The sequence below is a fragment of the Patella vulgata genome, chromosome 3 (genome assembly GCF_932274485.2).
Source record: "Patella vulgata chromosome 3, xgPatVulg1.2, whole genome shotgun sequence".
In the NCBI taxonomy this organism is placed as follows: domain Eukaryota; kingdom Metazoa; phylum Mollusca; class Gastropoda; family Patellidae; genus Patella; species Patella vulgata.
Window position 1 is genome coordinate 46793814 of NC_065881.2, and position 25916 is coordinate 46819729.

Below are 25916 nucleotides of genomic sequence, written 5' to 3' on the forward strand. Positions count from 1 at the left end.
GACTTATACCCCGTAAAATACGGTATTTACCTCATCGACTTATACCCCGTAAAATACAGTATTTACCTCAGTCGCAACTGTCACTGTCTTATAAATATCAAAAAGTAGATTTTCAAACCCTCCTAGTTATGTTCATGTATTAATATCATTAATATTTTACTTCGATTAATGTACGACATTCTATTGATAGAATTAAATTCATCCGTAAAAGTAGCATTATTAAGTACCAGCTGGTCTAAGATAAAACTCCATCAACAACGTTAACAACAACAATGTGACATCAAGCGACGATTCTCGGACCAAGTATTCAAAATTTGACTTCTTAAGACACACGTATAAATTATCACGATAATATTGTTATCATGATATTTGATAAATTATTATCATGATATTTTTTTTCATCAATCACCAATCAATTATCGGTGGGATTAAACCGTGTCGGTCTTTGTAGATTCTAACAGAATTAAGATGTCTCAATAAAACGTCATCTGAATTTAAAAAATGCTGTACGGAGATTTATACGATTATACTAATAAACAATTGAGTTCTACAAAAACTCTCCAGCAAGCAAGGTGTTTCAAAAAGACACAGAAAACCAATTCTTTTTTAATAATAATAAGCTCTCCAGCAAAGTGTTCCGTTATAATTTGTCAGTTAGAAGGCGATTTACCTCGATTGTTATTTTTTCCGAACGTTATAAGGAAACATTGACTGAGAGTATAAATTCGTTCCAACTGCTTGGGGGTATCAATATTGGCACATCCACAAAATGAAAAAAAACCCAACTAATTATTATTATCTACAAGTAGAACGAGGCTTTTAGTTTAGCGGAGTCGAACGCGGCAGATAATTTAGCTCAACGACTATTAAAACGTTGAGCTTATCTGGTGTGTTTAGTTTTAGCTATATCTGGGCTCGCTGATTAATTTGTATGGGGTTTCATTTGCATACGCGAACCCATATATCTACACCGTGTCAAAAATGGAAATTATATTAAAGCTTTGGTGGTTTGCATCCTTTTGTGTATATATAGAGTTGCCCCCCTTCAACTACTCAATATTTTTGTCAGTTTTTTATACGCCCACATTTGGTTTAAACTTGAAATGTATGCTTATAACCCAAAGATCTCGGTTCCTTTCGATATTCGCGCATATCGGAACGTAACTTCCTGAATTATGAACCCTGATTGTACGAAAACTGGCAGGCAAAATGGCCGCCGTTCGTTCTCAAATAGCGTAAAAATATGGTATATCAAGGTTGTGGACCCTATAGATGTCACAATTTTTATCCGATTTTGTTGAAACTTGAAATGTAAGTTTATAACCCAAAGATCTTGGTTTCTTTCGATATTTGCGCATATCGGACCGTAACTTCCTGAATTATGGCCCCTGATTGTACGAAAAATCGCGTTTTTAGAGTGGACCCTATATAGAGGTCATAATTTTTATCCGATTTAAATATTATATCACCGTTACACCCTAAGGATATATCAAGGTTGTGGACCCTATAGTGGTCACAATTTTAATCCGATTTTGATGAAACTCGAAATGTAAGTTTATAACCCAAAGATCTCGGTTCCTGTCGATATTTGCGCATATCGAATTGTAATTTCCTGCATTATGGCCCATGATTGTAGGAAAAATCACTTTCTTTTTAGCTTGTTCTCTATCCATCTCGCGAAAATGTGGGCGTATCCTGCCTACTCCTATCTCTAATTCCAACTGCCAATGGTTCTTTAATGTGTACGCCAATGTGCATAGTACAGCGGTTTTTCTTACCCTCCGAACTACTATTGACTGCGGGGCGTCCGTCCTGTCTCACTGACAAGAATCGAACCCGGGGCCTCCAGGTTAGCCACCACGGCGTCCACACAACGAAAAGGGACAAAGAAACCCGATAGTCCGCACGAGACAACAAAAAAAAACTTTAAAATTCCCATAAGATTAAGATGACAAAAGAGAAGAGTAGGCCTAGGCCTAACGGAAAATCCCGGTTGGCTTACCCGGCAAACGTTGTCCGGCTGTTAACCATATTCCTGGAGCAATACGGGATGTGATAGGTGACAGTGAGTTTGCAGTTAGTCATGCGGCACTTTTATTTATTGCGTCACTATACTGTCACATTTTTTTTCCACAGAAATTTGCTAAAGAAAAAATTGTTGAAGAAATTAAGAACGGAGGAAAGTATACTGAGCCAAATTGGTAGAATTTTCAGAATGTGAAGTGGTGTCTGGGGTGGGGTACATGATTCATAAACAATGGAAGTTTCAGAAGGATGTCAGTAACTCCTGCGCAATGAAATTATGTCAGAAGATTTTAGACAGTTTAGACAGATTCAGGGATGGTTGGGTTTGTTAGACGGAGCAAAGCATCGAATTACATTTTAGAAATAGAAATTATTTGAAAAAAGTGATCTTAGCCTTGACGTATCTGCAAGCAAACTGATAGACATAGGTTACATAATATACAAAACTGCACTCTGTAGATCTAACAATAATAAGTAAACAATAAAAATATATAAGAAATACAACACAAAATCAAATATGCATACAATGATTAACAATTGGATTGTAGCAAACTGCATGGCATATTCCCGTCTTAATTATTCCGGTTAGAGCAGTAGGTTTAGGAGATATATTTTCTAACATATTATCCCTGTATTATCTGCGCCAGTTTTGTTCAAGATTCCCGTTAATGTATCCAAATGTTATGAGGTCTACATATTATATTTAGCCGGAATTATTTATTAGTTTTGTATACATAGAAATTCAGGATAGGTCAAATAAAACCTCCAGGGTAAAAAGAGTATAGCTCTTCAAACATACAAATATATGTGGTTATTTAGAGATGAGGATTTTGATCAGGCCGTAACTTGTATTTTAGTCGATTTCTATTCTTAATCATACCAAATATCTCGACTGGGACATTTGGTTTGGAAGAATCAAATGTCATACAGTAGGAAAAAACTACCGGTGTCAGTTTACTAAAAGAAAACGCAATTTGATGTTATCTCCATGGCAACGCCACCGTCAGCTCTAAGAATGAAGACCACCCTGTTTCGATGAAGTTGAACTTTGACATGGCGCTATATTTATATATATAAAAGATAAATATAAAGACAAAATATCTGCGTCATGTACGTTACTATACGATAAATGTTTGCTCCAAATCTACTTTAAAATTATAATTTCCAAAACGACGAGATACATTTATTACTTTAATAATTAAACATTTTCCTTTAAAAATATGGAATAGGATATGGGTCTCATTATTCAAAATTTCACATTGCCTTGCCATATGTTTACATTTCTGAAACGAAATAATCCACTTTAAACTTATCTATTGTCATTTTAAAAATACTCCAAAGGCAAAACTATCACATTTATTTGTTTTAATGACATTTTCTTTCCAGCGTTTGTATTTTTAAAAGATCATTAATTTCGATGTGCACCATATAAGTGGTAACAATCGGGGAGCCACAGTGGCTCAGTGAGTAGAATGTTGGCTCGCTAACCTGGAGGTCCGGTATTCGATCCATGAGCTGGCCGAGAAAGTTCATCGGGATTTTCCGGCGTGGTACCCCCTTGTCAGTGATGTAGAACGGAGGGTCTGGTAAGGGACAACGTATAGTCATTCGGATAGGACGAAAAACCGAGGTCCCATGTACACATTGGCGTGCACGTAAAAGAACAGTTGCAGGAGTAGGTCGTAGAGCCGCTGTCCGGACAAAAGGCCCCTCATAGCACACTGCATGGCGTATGCCCGTCGTCATTAGCCCAGTATAGGACATAACAGTAGGACATTAAACCCCATTTCATTTCATTTCTGTTAACAATCGGGTTTAAAACACCTAGGTCACAATGCTGTTCGTTGTCTCGTTTTGAAAACAATCTTCATATTGCCCGTGTAACAGACATCGATTAAAGCATCGGTGAACATCTTATGTACAATCTATATCATTAATGTAAATGGGATGTATGTTTCGCCAAAACAATACTTGGAGTTAATGCGAGGAAGGGTAATTGCTTCGAATTCCAGTTGTCAAGAGTTCTGTTAGCTTCAGACTCCCCACTTTTTTCGCTATATTTACACTTGGCCATTATTCAGCATTTTGAAGTCGGATATTGCAAAGTTATCCATTGCACATTCACACCGAATTTAATCAGGCCCCGGTTTCACAAAACATTCTCAGACTTAAGTTAAGAATTTACTCAACTTTCAATCACTGTTTATGAAAAATATCTTTGATCCATAAACACAATTCTTTGCACATAGTTTCTTATTGCTATATTTGATACATTAAAACAACAAAATACGGCGAACAATTTTGAGTAAATTCTTAACGTAAATCTGAGAATGTTTTGTAAACTCGGGGCCAGGACAACGTTTTCTTCAAAAAAGCTTATGGCCTTCAAGTGGCTAACGACACAGTTCTCTTCGAAAATATTATGGCCTTCCAGAGGCTAACGATATCATCCCTTGCTATTCACGAAACAAAGTATACAATTATAATTTTTTTTTCAAAATCGGTAGGGTTCTTCCTACCAAGAAAATTTCGAAAAGGTTTTAATGCACGGAAGCTTATTCGGTTTAACATCGTGGAAGGGTACACACGGTCGCTTGTCATTGTTGACACAATATCTGTCTATTAAGATAGGTATCCCCGTTTGGTTCGAGATGAATCTTTGTGATTTTTAAAGCCCGTTTCTCACATCCAAGTGTATACATTATATTCCCGTGCAGTGGCGTAGTAAGGGTTCTTTGCACCAGAGGCAGACACTTTTGGCGCCCAATATTCAGGTTTGTCATCACTTTCGGCTTATTTCATTTAACTGCAAAATAAAGGAAGACATTTTTTTTATAAAATATTATTGTACCGAATAAATGTTATAACACACATAATTTTAATGTTGATTTTTTTTCACATATATGTCCATTAATTTCCTCTGGAGTTCCTTGTTCACGGTAGAGTCTTGTGGGCACTCTAGCGACAAAGGTTACTATCCAATCAATCAGTTTTCAAATTTATATGCATTTTTTTCAGATTAGAGGAATGAAGAGGCTTATCGGATATCTACGATTTCCATTAATTATTTCTATAGTTATAATTGTAAAGTCTCCTGAACGTTCTGCGGCGACAACATTAATTTATTGTCTGTTCAGCTTGAAATTTAAAATTTTTTGAAGCTGATGAAGGCAATGTGTGTGAGTTAGTTGTATTTTACGTCCGCTTCCACCGAGGTGATATCAATAGGCCGGTGTTAGTTTTATAGCTAGACCTTGCTTGTTATACTTTCTAGTGTGGTTTCTAACTGCAAACGTATACTATTAGTGTCATTAGAGTTCTCAGTCTATGAAAAGCATCTTCCCAGTACATGTTGAACTAAATCTAAACTGCTCTCATCAACTGTCATCTCAATTTTGGAATTCTTTTATGCGGGCCATAATTCATCTAGGATTGCTGTTTTACAGAGAAGAGCCCTGCGTCTTGTCTTATATAAGAAATTTAATTCGGCTCACATTGACTAGTTATTTAAAGGTATCATCCCGATTTTAACAGAGTCTCAGAAATAAAATTCTGTGTACGAATGAAATTTACGCCCCAAAATATAGAGGGATGGTGTATTTACCATGTCTAAAAATTTCAGCTCAAAATATTGAGTCGTTTGGGCGTGAACGTCAAAACCGCTTATCCGGACAGGTAAGCCTTTTAAGATTTCGAGTAAATTAAATTATTTCGTTGGGTGACCTGATAATTTATTGTCTCAGAAATAAAAGTCTGTGTACGAATGAAATTTACGCCCCAAAATATAGAGGAATGGTGTATTTACCATGTCTAAAAATTTCAGCTCAAAATATTGAGTCGTTTGGACGTGAACGTCAAAACCGCTTATCCGGACAGGTAACCATTTTAAGATTTCGAGTAAATTAAATTATTTCGTTGAGTGACCTGATAATTTATTGCCGTTTCTTTAGAGGTCGAGGCCTATACAGTGCATGACCCACGTGCTGTACTTGATAACGAAAGGTAAATTTCGCTTACAGGTTATTTTTATAAAATAAAAGTCTGCATGGTTTAATCCCGACATCGTATAAAATACATCTTGGGACACCAGTCTCCATTTCCAGATGAAGGCTGGCGGGTTTAAGTTGTTTGAAAACGTATCACATACGTACTATATTGAGTTAGTTGCTCGGTCCTAAGGTAGAGGATTTTAAATGCTTTTAACACAAAATTAAGCAGTTTTATTCTCCAAAATAAAATCGAGATTGGCCCTTTAAGCTCGTCAACTTCTTAAGGTTTAAGGATATGCTTGCTTTAGCTCACATTAAAGATACATTAAGTAAGATTTAGATAAAGAACTAGCCATTCTTGCTATAATAGTTCGAAAGTAGATGATGTAAAATGAATAATTTGAAAATTTCATTCAAATTACTCTATTGCAAGCGAAAATATTATTAGCCTTTGAAGGTTTGACAGACGTGTGCAATAATTTCAACCACCGTACTGGTTGATCGAAGCTAAGTCTCGGTCCTCCATATTTGATTAAATCAAAGTATCGCTGAACCATTCTAATCTATTTAATATCAGAGAAATCTGATGCCGTCGAGAGTTGATTAAGGCCTGGGTCAGTTAATTAATGTCTAATTAATACTTTAGAAAACATTTCAGGCCTATAATGAAAGACCTGCAATAGGCAGATTTAGCTCTTGCAATATGCATGTTTAAGTTTTTTTAAATAAATATCGGCTAAATTTTATAGTCTGCATGTTATCTGCAGTCCCTTCCCCTTGAACGAAAGTGTACAACATTGCTAACAACCCCAATACTGGACGTGCCACAGAAGTTCAAAGATCGTATGCCCACCATCATTCAATTATAAAATCTGTTCCTAATTTAATTAATCTTCTGCCCGAGTTCACCCTATACTTTCTTTTACAGTACGGGAACCATTTCTGCAGAATAAACGCTTTAAATTAAACTCTTATTCTTTTTTGGAATTTTGTCAAGAGCCCACTTACTAGGCTACCACTACAGACAGAAATTAATGCCATTGTTATATTTGTCAATTTATTTTCCGTCCATTGTTATATTTGTCAATTTTGTCAATTTATTTTTCTTCCATTGTTATATTTGTCAATTTATTTTTCTCCCCTCGCGATTTTCCTTTTTCATTTCGAATTCACGTTTTATCGTTATTTTTGTCAATCATTCGATTCATTCTTTTAAAGGTTATCTCTTTTGTTAACTGATTTTTTCATAGCACACTGTATGGCGTATGCCCGTCTTCGTTAGCCTAGTTTAGGAGCAGAACAGCCGGACGTTAAACCCCCATTTCATTTCATTTTCATTTCTTTAGGGCTCCTAGGCCAGTAATTTTGTCGCGTCTGAAATTTGTAATATGTGTTTACGGACTGAATAAAGTGCATCCGGAGTCATCTGGTCAGTAGGCCTATAGCGGGATGGAGGGCCTGATTGACAAGGAGCATTGTCTAGTCGTTCGGATGGTGCCCAAAACTGAGGTACCGTGTAGGCTTCACATTGCCGTGCAATAAAAGCGCATTTGGCTTTAGCCTGGCGCACACTACGCGATAACTTAACCGACGAGTTTGGCGCAATATAAGTGGGGTGAGCACACTGCACCTGACTTTTGCGGTCACAAAAACAACCCTGTCACGTGCTTCGTCATGTGACACCTTTAAATGCATTTAAGGCACCATCGCGTTGAATACTTCAATTAATCAAATAATATTGTTTTGTACATGATGATCAGGAGGCGGCGTAGTCGTCTTGGCACAAGGCCGGTCGAGCGCAATGCGTATTCTAAGTGTAGGCTACGAGCCGAATTGGGCGACTCTCGTAGGCCCTATGTATTGAAAACAGGCTACACGCGGATAAGCCCAGAAATATTCCAGAGTATCTTAAACATAATTAGCCCTCTCATTACCAAACAAACAACAAGATGAGACAACCAATTTCTGTTCATTTTAAAATGACCGCCGAACCAGAATCACGTGATTTCATGTCACTCGAAAATACAGAAAAACTTCGGCAAGATAAGATTATGATTTCAGTGCTCCACTCTTCACTATCTGTAGCATAATTACTTATTTTCAAGCAAACTGTGATAATATGTGTTGAAAATTTTGCAATTGAGTGAACCTGATTTTACTTGCGCAAAGCTTCGAATATAGTGTATTGTAGCCGAAAATGTTCATTGCCTTAATTAGCCTATAAATATAATTATTAGATTTTAAACTATTTTGTACTGGTAGAACAGTGTTCTTTCTTTTTTTTTTCATATTAAATAAACTTTTTTTTTCTTGAGGCCTATGGGGCTGAGAGTTTGTGTACCAATTTTTCGATAATCAATAGCTGGTTCGTCCATGCGACAACCTCGCATGTTAATATAGTTTTCTGATTGGCTAAGACAAAAGTTACATGTCAATCAATACAATCAGCTGCCGTATACAATGGCCGCGAGGAAGAAAGGATGAAAACAGAAGCTGACTCACACCTTCTTAACTCTATGTTAATCCGCAGCGCGATAGACATTCTGTTAAATACATATTCACAAAATATTAACTATCCATATAATCAATAATTAGATTTACAAGCATTATACAATTGATAAATACACACGAAGCCACAATAACACTAGAAATGTATCCTCCTTCGGCATAGGACCAGTAGCGGCCATTACGCGTATGAATATTTCCAAGGTAAGTTCGGCCAAGCGTCGTCACAAAGAAGAGTATTTGGTTATGTTGGAAAGTGTATCTTTTAGGTGATTTTATCGCCAATTGGTCAAACATATCCCATTGGATATATACCTTGGGTCGTGTCTATTTAGAGCGACAACCGAGGTATGCAAAATAATTCGGGAATAGCAGCACAAGACAGTTCTTGGAACACAATTAACGAAAGGTAAGTTTCAGCATGGTCCGACAAATCGTCGCCATTTTGGCTAGAGCACCCCTCCTTTGTATATAAATTCTCGTTTTATTTCACGCTGTAATTATTTGACAGTGTGATTATTTAAGTTGGGGTCTTTGCCGTTCTTTAGAGATGCGGATGATCGCCGTAGATATTGGTGATATCCGATTATACAGGTCCTGATAGAGAGGAATACGAGCTGATCTGTTGTTTTGGTCCTCCAAGAATGATGGAACCAAGAACGGGCACTTGTTTTACAATATCCTAAATCGCACGAGACAGTAATTCCCTTGAAAGAATATTAGTCATTTAGCCTTCAATATCACATATTACCGGTACCTGATGACCGTACAGATGAATGAAATGACACCATGTGTTGAATTTGTGTTGTTTTCTTATCTCTCTTGTTTTTTTTAAAGTAGAGAATAAAATTTATCATCTTGATCATCATCATGGCCTCAGAATGTCATATTGCAGTGGCGAAGCCAATACATACCAGTCTTTTATTAATTTAAAAAAAAAATAACTCTAATATTGTGATTGTAAACCATTTGAAGCCTAGAAGTGTAGTTATTTTATTAATTTAGAATCATCCAACTGTCAAGTTCAAACATCCAAATGAAAGAAGAATTACATGTATTTCACATCCCACATAATGACATAACAAGGCTTATGGAGGTATATGGACGAATCTATTATGTTACCATTAGAGTTAATCTGATAAAATGTATGAGAGTATTCTTAAAGAGTTAAAATGCAGATAGATGTATTTAGACCGGGATGTAGTCATAACGGCCCTATGCCATAACGGCCAAAAACGGGTTTGGTGAAAACGGCCCTAGTTTGGTTATAATCGGCCAAACATTTTTAATTTAATGAAAAACAATATATCCGAGCAAATATTGTTGTTGTTTCTTGTTGTTTATTAAAGATTTAACGTCCAATACATTAGATATTTATGATATTATGGACAGGTTGATTTAATTAAATTATTTACACTTAATTGGTTGAAAATGTCCGTGTATATCAAAAGTCTCCTTATTATATACAGACAGAACTATTAGAAATATTAATGAATAAATGACTCCCCAGACTTGACCAACATTAATTAAGTGGTTGTGTACCGGTAACAGTTTGCTTGGTTAAATATTACTGATTAAGAACCTTGTAATGAATTTATATTCCATTTGAAGATGCATAATCACTCTAACTAATACCATAGATCTAATATATAATATTAAATAAATGGTTAAGAATATCATGTTCAGAATAGCCTTACCTTACAGTTTAGTTAAATTAAATTGCAAGTCCTGGACCCTGTTTCTCGAAAACTTAAAGTAGCTAAGTCTCTAACCCAATATCATCGAAAATCTTTGACATTGAAAACAAATTATTTATCAATTCAAATCAACAGGAAAAAGATGGGCTTATGATATCCAATATTCAAGACAAAATAAACATTTTACCATTGGTACACGAATCGTGTACCATTCAGCGCCATTTGGAACAAGGGACTCAAAGAACGAGGCTAGACATATTCCACAAGTCATGTCAAATGGTGATGCTATATTCATATCTGGAGAGCATGCGCAGTAAATACCATCGGTGTAGACTGGAATAACCAGACGCTAAAGATTGTCATTTAATTGAGACTTTGGGGCATTTCGTCGAACATAAATGATTAGAAATTACAAAAACAGAAACGATTGAATGTAAATCAGTTTATATACATTCATATTACATTATTATATGTGTTGCGACCCATTTGTGTCAATTGCTAGATCCCAAATATTAGCGATTTAGCTCCTTTAACTAAAGATAAAATCCAAATTTTAGTAGATACTTCAATTTTGATTGGCTAAGCACTAAAATCAATCTAATATTATCCAATCAAATTACTAAAATTTGGATTTTATCAGAGTTAAAATTTCGTGAAACGGGTCCCTTGTCTACTCAGAGTTATGTAGATTGTGCCATCGTTTGCTAAACCCCTAGAAAAGTAATTTGTACAACTCGTAATTTGATTGAAAGGAAAGATTGAAACCATACATGTACCAGCACACTACGGTACATGTATATACATACATAGGCAGATAACCAATTTAATATTTAGGATACTAGCATACAAAAGGGTTAAAATGGGATGTATGTTGTAGGCCAAAAAAAATATAAATTTACACTGAGATTACAGATCAATGTAAAATATAATTTTTATTAAGAATGTAGTGTGATGTAGGTTTCTATCCATAAAGTGACAAGTCCAAAAACTTTCATCCTCCAAATTGTAAAAGTTTTCTAGTACCAATTCCGATTGTCAAATTGCTACAAGTTTATGTGACTCAGTGCATGTACATGTACTCGTGTATCCTAAAGAACCAATCATTAGTTTCCATTTTGGTCAACTGTCGTGATCATGTAAGGTTATGCTTGCTGATTTTGTGTGGTTAAAATTTCAGGATTTCAATCAAAATGGAATAGAATAATTTGATTTAAATGAACCTGTTGAATTGTCACCCAATTAAAGAAAACGAAAAGGCAACATTGTGAGAGGATGGTGTTTTGTTATGATGATTCTAGAATATTAAAGCAGTTTGTACTGAAGACAGCAGTGACTCACTCTTAAGATTTCTGTTTTCTTAAAGATACATTCCCGCGTATAAACTGGGTGATTTGATGATATATTTGGACTAAAAACATATTCAAACTAATTAATTTATCACAATTTTGCTTCAAATCCTTCTCGAAACATTGCAATTGTCGGAATACCCTTGCTATAAAAAATTGATCAAAAGAGGTCATGTTTGTGTCACGTGACTTACCTCTCTCGGTACCTAGCAACGGGTGCGAAGTCGGAGGAGAATTCATTGCATACACAAGACAATGTTGTCTTTAATCGCTGACTATTTACATGTATTACAAATATCGAAGCCGAATTAAATTCTCGGATTATCCACTGCCCGCGTCTTTTTTCGTGATTTTTATCTCAGAAAGTGTTGTGCGTCTAACTCTTCATAAAGTTTATCAACAAGTATATCAGGCGTTCAATCACCGCTTGCAACCTTTGACGTCACGCCTGCAGGCACTCTTAATCGTCAGGCTGTCCATTAGTGAAACCTTACACTTTTGTCCTGTATTCGCTCCATGAGTGTTTTTCAGGGAATCCAGTATTTTTCTAGTAAGACTGGATATTTCTACTTTCCATATATACCAAAATTGCCATACTTTTATTGTAAATAACAACCCAATAAATACTTTTCTGGGAACGTATCTTTAATTTCAGGCCAACTTCCTGTGGCATTGTCCCATACATGTACATTTACAAGGTTTCAACAGTGAAAAATATAAGTACCGTACATGTACATACCAGTAACCAACCACCATACAACTTCCTTTCTGTTTCAATGCCAGTTACGTGAGCCCCCATCTCTGAATGTGTGCAGTTTAGTGTTCTTCTGCCAGAAGTGCAAGCACTGCAAATTAGAAAAGTCTATAGTGCTTTTGAAGGCACTACATATGATATATCTCATGTTCTTGAGAGAAATAAATGATTATCCAGTATCATTTTATAATTGTCAGTATAACAATTATCAGGGTTGCGTACCTGATAATGGAGCCTACAGGCACAATTTAGGATTCATTCAAAATTTTTATAGAGTTACTACATGTGACCGGGTAAAAATATTTACGTGCAGTTTATGACCCTTTATAGTATAGGTGACGCCTTGTTCCTGAAGCAACGACTCCAAGTTTTATAACATCTGGACATTGCTAGATTACTTCACAATTCCTGAACTTATACATGTACAATCAGAGGTTGTAACATAGCGACCTCCACAGAAACCTTGACATTGAACGAAGCTTGAACTTTGCAACTCTATTATGACAGATAGACATTTTAGCTTAAAAGCGTGAGACTTGGTATTTGCGATGATTGAGGAATCTGATAGACTCACAAGGTCAGCTTGTACCCAATCGAAATTAGTGCCGAAATATGCAGGGTATTACGTGAAGGCCTTGATAAGATGTACATAGTTAAACTTAAAGCGAGATCAAGCCTTCTTTCTATTGAACTTTGAAGATGAGGTGACACATGATTATCTGAGATCCAGGATATTTTTTTTAATATGGCATTTTATAATCCTACATGTACATGTACATTGTACATGTAAATCCAAATAATCGAGTCTGTACATGTAACTCATGTTGTTATATTGCCATAATTCAGGCGATTGTTTAGAAACTTACATGTACATGTATTATGGGATAGATTTTCATGCCATGTTTGTTTGCGAGGGATACAGAAGCAATTGAACATTGAAAGTACATGCAGGCATATATTCTTTATAAAAATTTTATAACAACAGCACATAATCACCTTGCAAAAAACATAATTACACTAGTTCTGGCATGATATATTGTTGAATCGATGTATCGTGATTCACCTTCTCACGATTCACATATTGAATCGTGACATGCTGAATTTTAAGGTTTTTTTTGTCACTTCATTAAGTAACCTGTCACTCTTAATTATCCATGTCACACATTATCCAGGTATACAAACACTCTTAAATTGTTTTGGTCCTTATTTTGATCCACATTAAAATCATGATATAAAACAGTTTTATTTCTTTGACATCGTCATCGGCAGGACTAAAAATATCAATTATTCATTTATCCTGTTGTTTTCTTGGTATGACCTGGATTTGAATTGTGATATGAATCGTAGCACCTGAAACGCAATACGTATTGTATCGTGACTGCAGTGGCAAATCGCAGCACTAAATTACACATGACTTCTGTGAGTTAGTCTTCTATTTAGAATCATTACAGGCTTTTGAGTCCAAATAATTCAGACCGTGCAACTCGCTTTCATTATGTCAAAATATTGCTGTAGTGAATCAAGACGATTATTCTTACATTTTCATACCCTGTTTGTTTGCAAGGAATATTGACATGGAATGTGGAAGCAGAGTTATTGCCCAGGCTCACTTTGTAGAATTAACAAAAGCTACCATCTCCTCATCTCCCCATCTGCTTGAAATGTGTATAATTCATTGTTCAAGTTAGTAAACAAATTATGGAGTTTCAACAATTTCTGTAAATTTACATCTAGAGTTATGGTCCTTTGTTGTCTTTGTACAATCTTGTTCTGGCCACTAAAGTTATCTAGACAAGCTTTCAATACCACCCCTGAAAAATATGTTAAAGAAAGAAACAACTTGACGAACATGTGTGTGTCCAGTTGGGTGGGGAGCAGGTTCCTGTGGGTCGATATTATAAGATGGCTGCCACAGGCTTTCATAGTACCACAATAAACAAACCTTAATTTTGGTAGCCTACCAAAACCTTATTATGGTAGCCTACCAAAATTAGATTTTTCAATCGTTATACTTGAGAAATGTGGATGTTTGTAAAATTCAACAAGTTTGCTAGTTCGCCAATGCGCATAATATCTTGTTTTAACTCCGTGCAAAGGTTAAAGGGGAGTGGTTTTTAAAAATTGATAACAATATTGCTTCTTTAAATGTATGTACGTGTCATGGCTCAGAAATGTACCGAAAAAAAACATGCAATAGCTCATTGAACTTAAGCCAAATGACCAACAATAGTGCGATTTCTCCATATATACATGTAGGTACACAGGTCCAAGTTCACTGTACACTTGTACATGTACCACTTAAATGACAGTCTTTTTCTTTGATATTCCAGGAGTGAAGCTTTGTCATTTGGTGCCAGGATGAATCCAGGCAATGATAAGGAGCTAAACGATTTACTTGATTTTAGTGCTGTAAGTATAGCCAACAGTATATTTAATTAATTCGATGTACTCCACACTCCAAACATTACATGTACATACATGTACATATTTATTGTCTTTTAGGTTTAAAGGCGTAGTTCTACTTAAGTCTTGCATCGTATTTCAACAAATTATTATACTTATAGACATTGGAGTTAAATGTACAATGTACTAAGATTGGTTATTCAACATTTATTTAAGAATTAAGAAAACATAAAAAAAATCTCTGTTTGGATTCATTCAGATTTAAAAGCGGCATATCAAAAGATTTTGGTAAACCTTACAGATAGCACTCACTCACGTACATGAATTGTGAAGACAAATGTCCTTTAACTTTTAACTTTCAGCAAAACAGACCGAAAATGATTTACTGGTACCATAAAAAAACCCAAAACAACCAATTAACACTCTTGCTGGCTTGAGAGCTCCAAAAAATAAAAAAATAGCCTTATTCTAAGTACTAGATGTGTTAGTGTCCTACCTGTTGTGTAAATTATCCATTAAATCCTATTTTACTTGTACAAAGGGTTCAAAAATATTTTTAAATCCAAGTCACATTTGAAAAGCTTTACGTCAGGCTTTTCAAATCATTTAGTTGAATTTGTTCAATTTTTTAAATTAGGTGTGTTAAGATGAAATTTGTATCATCAATTAATTGGAATATTGTAAATTAGTACAATTTGTTGACCAGAATAAAGATTGGGACATATTATTCAGTTACAACAAGAGTGGTATTGGGTCTTTAAAGAAGCCAAGTCTTTATAATATCATCAACAGTCTTCTACATTGCTAACACCACTTATTGGTCAATTTAAAGCAAAATTGGTGTTGTTATCTTACCGGGAAAAGGTGGGGTTCTGAAATCCAATATTTAAGACAAAGGTGACCCGTGCAGTAAAAATTTTCTCTACAGAAAGTTGGGCACGCTTCAGTATGATAATACTCAGCGCTAGATTCTATGAGACTATAAATAGCCATCGTACATGCAATTCTCTACACATCTATCAACTATTACAGCCGTAAACCAGCGACTGCCAGGTAGGATATGCCCACATTTTGCAAGAGATGGATAGCGAACAAGCTAAAAACAAAAATGATTTTTTATACAATCAGGGACCATAATCCAGAAAGTTATGGTCTTAAATGTGCAAGGGACTAAGATTTTTGGAATATAAAGATATGTTTTAAGTTTCATCAAAATCAGATAAAAATTGTGACCTCTAGAGGGTCCATAACCTTTGTATTACATAATTGCATGTATACACAATTTGCGTACAAAGAGCGGCCATTTTTTCGGGCAGTTTGATTTCAATTTTCCCGAAATTCGAATTCAACCTCCATTATGGTGAAATGGTGATATACTAAAACGTTTTTTTTAAATTGGGTAAAAATTGTGACATCTAGAGGGACCACAAGCTAAAAACGTGATTTTTCGTACAATCAGGGGCCATAATTCAGGAATGTACGATCCGATATGTGTGAATATCGGAAGGAACCAAGATCTTTGGGTTATAAACATGTATTTCAAGTTTCGTCAAAATCGGATCAAAATTGTGACCTCTTAGAGTGTCCACAAGCTAAAAACGTGATTTTTCGTACAATCAGGGGCCATAATCCATGAAGTTAAGGTCCGATACATGCCAATATCGAAAGGAACCGAGATCTTTGAGAGATAGACCTACATGTACACCTGTATATTTCAAGTTTCTTCAAAAGCAAATAAAAATTGTGACCTGTAGAATGTCCACAAACAAATTGTGGACGAATGGACAGGCAGGGGCGACGACAATACATGTATACGTCTGCATGAAAATGTGGGCGTAAAAATCTATTGTTGACGATTCTGAATAGCAGTAATATTTAGCTTTTTGTTTATTATATCTTTAGAAATTACATTTGTTTTATTTTTTCAATTGCTTTATCATTAACTGTACCGTTTGGAGCGGCATCTTTTGATTTAGTACAAATAGCATCTCTGAAACACTTGTGTTGGGCAAGAACATGATACTGGAAGTAGTTTCATTTGACTTTAACAAGGTTCTTAAAACAATTGTTGAGTAGCCTAACGTGTATGTTTCTAAATTCAATTTCTTGTTCCAGCTTTCTGTTATGTTTCGTAAAAAAGTAGTCTTGATTATTCCGGCCTGTCGATCAGATGTAGAATAGTCAGTAGACTGGTTAAGCGAGACTAATTTCAAAACAAAGGCACGTAACCTATTTTTTACTCTCAAGTGCCCAGATGTTATGGCCGACACTCGTATTCATAACCATCTTTCAGTGTATTATTTATGGATGGTTAAATGGTCATAGCTTATTAAGTACAACATGACCGTTTATTTAGTGACTATAAATGTGCGAAACTGATTTAAGGCTTGGTATATAAATATTGAGGGGGGTTGGATGGCTGAATGGTGAGCGTGCGCGCGCTGTATCATAAAGTCTGTCATCGAGTCGACTGGCGTGGTTTCGAAACCTCGGTTGTATGTGACATGGAGTAGGGTCGCCTGTCCAACCTCGTGGGTTTTCTCCGGGTCCTCCGGTTTCCTCCACCTGCTAAAGACCCCTACGCCCAAGAGAATTATTGAAATAAAATTAAACCATATGTTAGTCCCGAAATGACCTAGTTTGTGTCGATTGGATGTTAAACCCCATTTCTCTCTCTCTCTATATATAAATATTGTGGTGTAATTGTCGAGATATTTGGAGATATTTATTTATGGTGGGTCACCCTACCAGAATGCTTTTGAACAGCATTTGTATGAAGCGACTCGATGAACGAGGCTAAACATATTCCATGTAGGAGAATACTACCGGTGTAGACTGGAATAACCAGGCTGCAAAAACTGCCATTCAATTTAGACTATTTGCGTATTGCGCCGAACACTACTGATAGAAATTACAGTAAAAACAAAAATGATTTAATGTAAATCAGTTTATATACATTCATATTACATTATTATATGTGTTGTGACTCATTTCTGTCCATTTCTAGGTGTTAAAGAATAGCAATTCAGCTCCTTTATAAAACCCTTTCATTACTAGTGAGTTTTAAAATGTATGACGTCAAATCCTGACAATATTCAGAATAAACGTCGAAAGAATATGTGAAATGATTATACATGTAGCTCAAAAGCTATCAAGTTAATTCCATCTTAAAGAGAATTTATTTTCCATCAAAATGGTACACAAATTTTGAAAATCTGATGGTACATGTAAATAAAAAAAATAGCATACATTTTAGTTAAAGAGTGTCAAAGCGGCCGACGGTACGGTGGTCCTCGAGACGGATGAAACTGTTTGGGTGTCAGCATATTTTGCTTACACTGACTTGCTTGATACATTAATGTACAAAGCTGTAGTTGTCAAGAGCTTATTGGGTTTAACATGTACATATATGCCACACAATTGAGAAGGTGCAATATACAAAAATAAATATTTTTTTGTTGATTTTCTGAGAGCGATCATCAAATTCGGGCAGCAACTTCAATGGATTGGATTCGTGTAATTTCTACATGTACTTGGTCGGCAAATGTTGGAGGTAAGTTTGTGGTATGTATCTGTTGAGGAAGATATCCAGAAACATTCTGGGGAAAGATGAGAAACACAGTAGAGTTTATAAAATCATTTTTATACATGTATCTTTCAAACTTGTAAACTGAACTCAAACTTCTGAACTCAAACTTCTGAACTCAAACTTCATAAACGTATTCAACTGTATAACTCTGAAATAAATAAAAAAAATTAAAAAATTAAAACTAAGACATAGTCTTATCTATGGACGGAGGTCGGAAAAACAATTCGACTTATACCCCTCATCGACTTATACCCCGTAAAATACGATATTTACCTCACTCGCAACTGTCACTGCCTTATAAATATCAAAAAGTAGATTTTCGAACACTCCCAGTTATGTTTACGTATTATTATCATTAATATTGTACACCGATTAATGTACGACATTCTATTGATAGAATTAAATTCATCCGTAAAAGTAGCATTATTAAGTACAAGCTGGTCTAAGATAAAACTCCATCACCGATGTTAACAACAACAATGTGTCACCAAGTGATGATTCTCGGACCAAGTATTCAAAATTTGACTTCTTAAGACACACATATAAATTATCACGATACTATTGTTATCGTGATATTTTTATACGCCCACATTTTCATGTATTGTCGTCGCCCCTGTTTGTCCGTCCCTCCACAATTTGTTTGTGGACACTCTACAGGTCACAATTTTTATCCGATTTCAGCGAAACTTGAAATATAGCTCTATCTCCCTAAGATCTCGGTTCCTTTCGATATTGGCATGTTTCGGACCATAACTTCATGGATTATGGCCCCTGATTGTACGAAAAATCATGTTTTTAGCTTGTGGACACTCTAGAGGTCACAATTTTGATCCGATTTTGATGAAACTTGAAATGCATGTTTATAACCCAAAGATCTTGGTTCTTTTCGATATTCGCGCATATAGGATCGTAACTTCCTGAATTATGTCCCCTGATTGTACGAAAAATCGCGTCTTAGCTTGTGGTCCCTATAGATGTCATAATTTTTATCCGATTTAAAAAAACATATTTTTATATCACCGTTACACCATAAGGACGGCTGAGTTTGAATTTCGTAAAAATCGGCCCAAAACTGACAGACAAAATGGACGGCATTCGTACTCAAATAGTGTCAAAATATGGTATATCAATGTTGTGGACCCTCTAGAGGTCACAATTTTCTTTTGATTTTTATGAAACTTGAAATGTAAGTTAATAACCCAAAGATCTTGGTTCCTTTCGATATTCGGCATATCGGATAGTAACTTCCTGAATTATGGCCCTTGATTGTACGAAAAATCGCGTTTTTAGCTTGTGGTCCTTGTTGAGGTCACAATTTTTATCTGATTTAAAAAAAAGTGTGTGAATATATAACCATTACACACTAAAATCATGGATCCTTTTGATAATCGCGGATACCTGAACTTTACTTCCTGGATTATGGCCCCTGATTGTTCGAAAAATGGCATTTTTAACTTGTGGATTTTCTAGAGATCACAATTTTTTTTCCGATTTTAAATATTTCACCATTCCACCATAATGAAGGTTGAATTCGAATTTCTGGAAAATCGAAATGAAACTGCCCAACAAAATGCCCGCTCTTTGTTCGCAAATTGTGTAAAAGTATGCAATACGAAGGTTGTCAACCCTCTAGGGGTCACAATTTTTGTCCAATTCTGATGAAACTTAAATCATATCTTTATATCCCAAAGATCTCAGTCCCTTTTGATATTTGCGCATTTCAGACCATAACTTTCAGTATTATTGCTCCTGATTGTACAAAAAATTCCGTTTGTTTTTAGCTTGTTCTCTATCTATCTCTTGCAAAATGTGGCCCAACACTGAACCCCATTTCTCTCTCGCACCATTTAAGACTAGTATGACCGAAAGAATAGTACTTGCGGCGGAGTTAGTCGCCCAAATATACATTTATTATAGTTGATTATGCAGATAGGTTTTAAAACATTTTCAATAGTCCCAGCTAGAAGTAGAAAGAATGTGCACAGTCTTTTTATCTTGCCAAACGGTCGCAATCAAGTTGATACTTGGCATGAATTAAAATTTGGTACTGCCTTTAGCAAGCCCAAATATACATTTATTATAGTTGATTATGCAGATAGGTTTTAAAACATTTTCAATAGTCCCAGCTAGAAGTAGAAAGAATGTGCACAGTCTTTTTATCTTGCCAAACGGTCTCAATCAAGTTGATACTTGGCATGAATTAAAATTTGGTACTGCCTTTAGCAAGCTTATGAATTTTCGATAGCGGATAATACTTCCTATTGGACCGAATAGTACCACAGCAGTACGTCTTTTTATTCAAGAGTTTGATTGCTAAATCAACACTAGTGAAAAAATTGTCAAAGTAAACATGTCGATACTCATATAACATTTTTGCACTCCGTCAAGACTTTTGCCAGTGTAAACATTGCATGCGTGAACATAAACAGTCTCCGACACAGCAGCGATCCAAACCTTTATACCCCTTTTCGTGGCTTTCATGGGCATTTACTGTATAAATCTAAGGCGTCCTGTATACTTGACCATGCCATCTGTCCATGCCCTCATCAGGCCTTAATGTAAAAGGAGCGCGATTGCTCTCGCTCTCCTGGACATGCCTGGATGTCAGTCAAGTTGCGCTTTTTATAGCTCTCATCAATGTCTAAATTGACTCCTCTCAAAGAAAATAATCAGGAAAAATACTGGTAACAAAAACATACTGTCAATATCGATAATCAACTTGCTTGTCGGCTACAATAACAGTCTTACCTTGGTAAAAAATGGCCCATCCGGTTCATAAACCAAGTAATTTGCACATTTAACGGTAATTTTGATAATTCAGTGAGAAAAACAATACAAGCTTGCTGGTTATTCTTAACAGGTCGAGTAAGTTTCCTTTGTAATAATAAACCACGTGGCGAAAAAGAAGACATCTCGTTCGGCATGGATTGTACGAATCTTGTGATTCGTGTCCTGTCTTCGACGCTCGATCCGTACAAATTCTAGGTATATATTAAAATAATAATTGGATTCACTGACCCTTTGTTATTTAAGTTTAAATAGTCAAAGAATAATCCCTGATAGAACACCTGATATCCATAGAAACAGATATTAATTGATTCTTTTCATTCATTAGAGACAGGATTTATGTGACCAGAACTTCATTCTAATAGTAAGTGCAGGAGAACCACACTACACGCACAACAAAACCAACAAGACAAACCTGCGGATAAGACAAACTACACAGACATAGCAAGAAATAAATGAAAGAACAAATATCAAATCATAAGCGTCCACTGCATTGTATAGTCACAATGAAAAATAAAAAAAAATAATGATTTACAAGAAAGACGTAATAGAAAAAATGTGATCTGTCTTGATGGTGGTTGTCTCCTAAATGCATTTTTTAATAAGTGAAACAAAGAAGCTTATTGAATTTTAGCAATTTCTGTTTATTATGTCTAGAGTTATGGCCCTTGTTTAACTTTGTTGAACCTTGTGAACGCTCGACCGACAAATGTTATCATTCGATCTGTATGCAATTTATATGCATCAATTACATTAATGAAATAAAGAAATCTTTAATTTCAGCAATTTCTGTCAATTACTTCTAGATTTATGGCTCTGTTTTACTTTGTGAACCTTGTGGACGTTCAAATGACAAAAATTATCATCGGAACTGTATGAAATTTAAATGAATTATTTAAATTAGTGAACCAAAAAAGTCTGTCAAATTTCACCAATTTCTGTAAATTACTTCCAGAGTTACGGCCCTTGTTTTAGTTTGTAGAACCTTGTGAACCCTCAAACGATGAAAATTATAATCTGACCTGTATGAAATTGTCTTGTAAATGCTCCCCCCCCCCCCCATTACCTACAAAAGAATAAATATGCGACAACCCTTGTCGTTCAATCAGACAATTTAGCTGCTGTGGGGCGTATCCTTCGTTGCCTGGCAGCTATCTTATTTAAATAGGTTGATTCCAATTACTAATTGCCAATCACAAAATAAACTACATGTACATAGATGTAGGCATTACAAGAAATAATCAACACATATCAAATCAAATGAATGGATCTTGGGGCCAGCTGTAACCGTCAATGAAAAAAGTTAATGATTAATAATTTTTTTTAACAACAATAAGGGCAATGATCGGGATAGGATCTCGGAAAACGCTAACAGAATAAAATCAAATAAAAAGTGTAGTGAGCAAACAGGAGCAAAGCGTAAAAACAAGAACATTCTACAGTACGAACAGCTAAAACTCTACTCTAATAGCAAGTTCTGGCTAAACGCACTACACGCAAAACAAAAATCAAATCAAGTGAATGAATCCTGGGGACAGTCGCAAGCGTAAACTGTGTTGTGTTGTACAGTCTCGGGCCTGTAATGATACTGGCTTTGCTAAAAATGAAAAATAAAGAAATTATTGAAAGACGTTATAGAAATAATGCAAATGGTCTGAACGGTGGTCATCTCCTGATTGGCAATATTCTGCCAGTTGACGTCCTGAGTTAGAATGCCAAAACATTTAACATTTAACCTGGATAGAGTCCTGGAAAGGCTAAAAGTAAATAAAGTAATAAAGTGTAGTGAACATAGTTGCATTGATGTTTTAATCATTTATTGTCAGAAAAATAAGATGGAAAAAAAAAGATGGAAATTATGGGCAGCAATTTTCAGCAGATACACTGTACATGTAAATGCTTGATATACATGTACATGTAAAGCTCCCACAATCCAGATTCAGATGCCCAATAGAACTGTAGACAGTCTGTACATGTATTTTGTCCAGCTTCAAACAGCAACACTTTATGTTCAGTGTTCAAAGTCACAAAGGAGCTTCTAGTTACTGTGTTTGTAAGTAACACTTGCTCAAAATTCCATTGCATACATGTAGAATGTAGATGACATGGTAAATCTTAAATAAGACACCTGGCGATTGTAGTGGTTTACTGCTTTCTGGGATTGGTAGCCATATTGTACAAAATCAAACCCATCTGTGATTTTGAAACAGTGGCTGTTACGGCTAGTTTTTGTGCACCTGTGAACTGTCAGCCATCATCATGTCTGCATTTTATCAGTGTAATGTACAGCTGCCTGACTTTTAACAGTACTAACTGTAGTTACAGTATTAACCTGTCTAACCTGGCAGCTTCTATATATTATTCAACTGATCATTCTTGGATGATTTTGGACTTATGAATAGAAATTTGATTAAATTCTGTTTTAACAAAATCTCCAACCTGGTAGGAAGTTCGGATTTAAAACAGAGTTACATGTACATAATGTAACATAATGTAACAGTAACTACCATAGCCAGAAACAGTCTGGTTAATTGAAATTATAAACGATCCACGGTTCACCATCCATGTAAAAGAACCCTTGACAGTTGTAATTTGATGAAGAGTTGGTGAAAATCCTGCTGTCTGGATGTTATTGTCATCTTAGCACACATTATTATTCTGATTGGTGCAGAAAAGTAGGATGTAAAACCCCATTTCACTTAATCTAAAAAAGGCCACTTCTTGAAGGGAAGTAACTCCACTTAACAAATATTGTCTTTGTTACAAAATTACGTAACTTTTAATTTGATTTTGAGATCTATTTAAAAATCTTGTTAATGAAATAACTAAAAAAAAGGATTCACACAGCAACAAAAGTATCGCAATTTTATTTTCGACAACACAGAAAAATGTTACACGATTAATACATGTACATGTAGGTCTGTTGGAATGTAAAGTATACGCGTAATTTAAGAATTGTTTTGAGGGGTTATTTTGTTGGCCATACCTTTTGTGAAATTAAATATGAGTCTTTTACCTGCTTATTTTGAATTGGTTTGTATGTTTTTCAAATATGGGAAACTTATTGGAAATCCTGTGTGGAAATTCGATAAATGATGTCAGTATGTTAATGTACGTATACATTATTATACATGTAAATATATTTCATAAAAACTGGTTGCTTTATGCCTGATTGACTTGGAAGTAGTTTAACCTGGTCAGTATTACCTCTGTGAATACATGAATGTTGTTATTGTAGATCACTGAATACGACACAGGCTTATAAGCAAAGTTAAAAAAGAAAGACAATTACAGTGGCTCAGATCTCCGGATTGTAGCCTTTGTTAGTCTCTCTTATTGTTGGGCACCTTGGTTGTTATTTGCTCAATGACATGCTCCTTTCATTGCTTCACGTTTGGGTTAAGACCTATGCAAATACCCAATCTCACTACATCACAGCTAGCTCAATAGCTGTCGTGACTTATCTCACTAAAAATGTTCTTGCCATTAAACTGTCGGGCTGCAAACTTACCTTTCTGCAAGGATAAATTTAGAGGAGACTAGAAGTAAGATCACCTGGATATGAATTATACTGTGGCAGTGGAGATATTGAGTTTATTGTGATGAATAAATCAGATTATTTAGACCAGTGTTTATTAGTTTGTTAGTGTAATGTGTTGTTGTGAGGAAAGTAGGTGGTTGTGTTTATAAATTCATCATCAATATGGATCATTGGTGGTATCCGCAGGTGAGTTTATTTCTATGCTATATATATAAAAGTTTTAACAATGTACTTGCTTTCTGGTTTTATACTTTATTTTTGATTCAGTAAGAATATTTGATTTACATGTATTAAAAATCAACCAAATTATTGTTGAATTTTTTAAAACCAAGTTTAGATTTGGGCATTGATTTAAAAGTTTAGAAAAATATGTTTATAATGTATTATATACACATATTTTGTATTGTCTGTGGTTTGATTAATTTAATTTCCTTCAGAAAAAAAACCCCTGTTGTTCATAAATAAAGGTGGATTTGAAATTATAGTTGATGTATATGATCTGGTATTGAATAGTCTCATATTATTCAAAGATTTCAAGGATTCAGTGTGTAAAAAAGGAATAAAAATAATATGTCAGAAGATATGAATGATATTGTGCATTTAAAAAGAAGATCTTGGATCATTGCTTTATTACTGAAAGCACATTTTTCTGTAGTTGGTTCACAAAAACTCCATACCATAATGTGTTATTACTTTTAAATATTATATTGTTATGAAAATATAAATTCAAGTTGCAACTAAGAATATCCTAAGAAGACTTAGACTAATGGTATGTGATTTGCATTTTGTCGGAAAGTAGCAAATTTCTCACAGCTTAATCCATTCTAATATGTACATGTACTCAGATTGAATATATATTTAGCACGTGTGCGCTGTATCATAAGCTCTGTCATTGAGTCAACTGCCGTGGTTTCAATTCCCCAGTTATATATGTGACAAGGAGTAGGGTTGCCTGTCCAACCTCGTGGTTTTTTTCTGGATTCTCTGATTTACTCCCACTGCTAAAGACCCCTATGCACAAGCAAATTATTGAAATAAAATTTAACCATACATGTAAGTTAGTTCCGAAATGACCTGGTTTGTGTCCAGTGGATGTTGAGTCCGATTTCTCTCTATCTCTCTCAATCGGATGAAAAACAGGCCCATCAATGAGATTTTGTGAACAAGTTACATGTAAGATAATGGCGAACGTGTTATGGCGGAAAGAACTTGGAAATACATGTAGAAGAGAGAAATAGAAAAAGTAAAGTGTACCTTTTACATACATGTACATGTAAGGG

At 35.2% G+C, this 25916-nt stretch overlaps 1 protein-coding gene across 7 annotated transcripts in view; it reads left to right on the forward strand.

The window, feature by feature from the left end:
* The first annotated feature begins 8717 nt into the window (after positions 1 to 8717).
* Positions 8718 to 25916, forward strand: part of LOC126814521 (transcription factor 12) — a 92085-nt gene continuing 74886 nt past the window's right edge. For 6 of the 7 annotated variants that reach the window (XM_050539691.1, XM_050539693.1, XM_050539694.1 and 3 more), the window contains exons 1-2: positions 8718 to 8928; positions 14647 to 14725. In XM_050539691.1, coding sequence (XP_050395648.1) covers positions 8870 to 8928; positions 14647 to 14725 — 138 coding nt within the window. In that variant the 5' untranslated portion in view covers positions 8718 to 8869. Of the gene's footprint in view, positions 8929 to 14646; positions 14726 to 24560; positions 24823 to 25916 lie in introns of those variants that run through there. The other variant, XM_050539695.2, reaches the window with a different exon arrangement.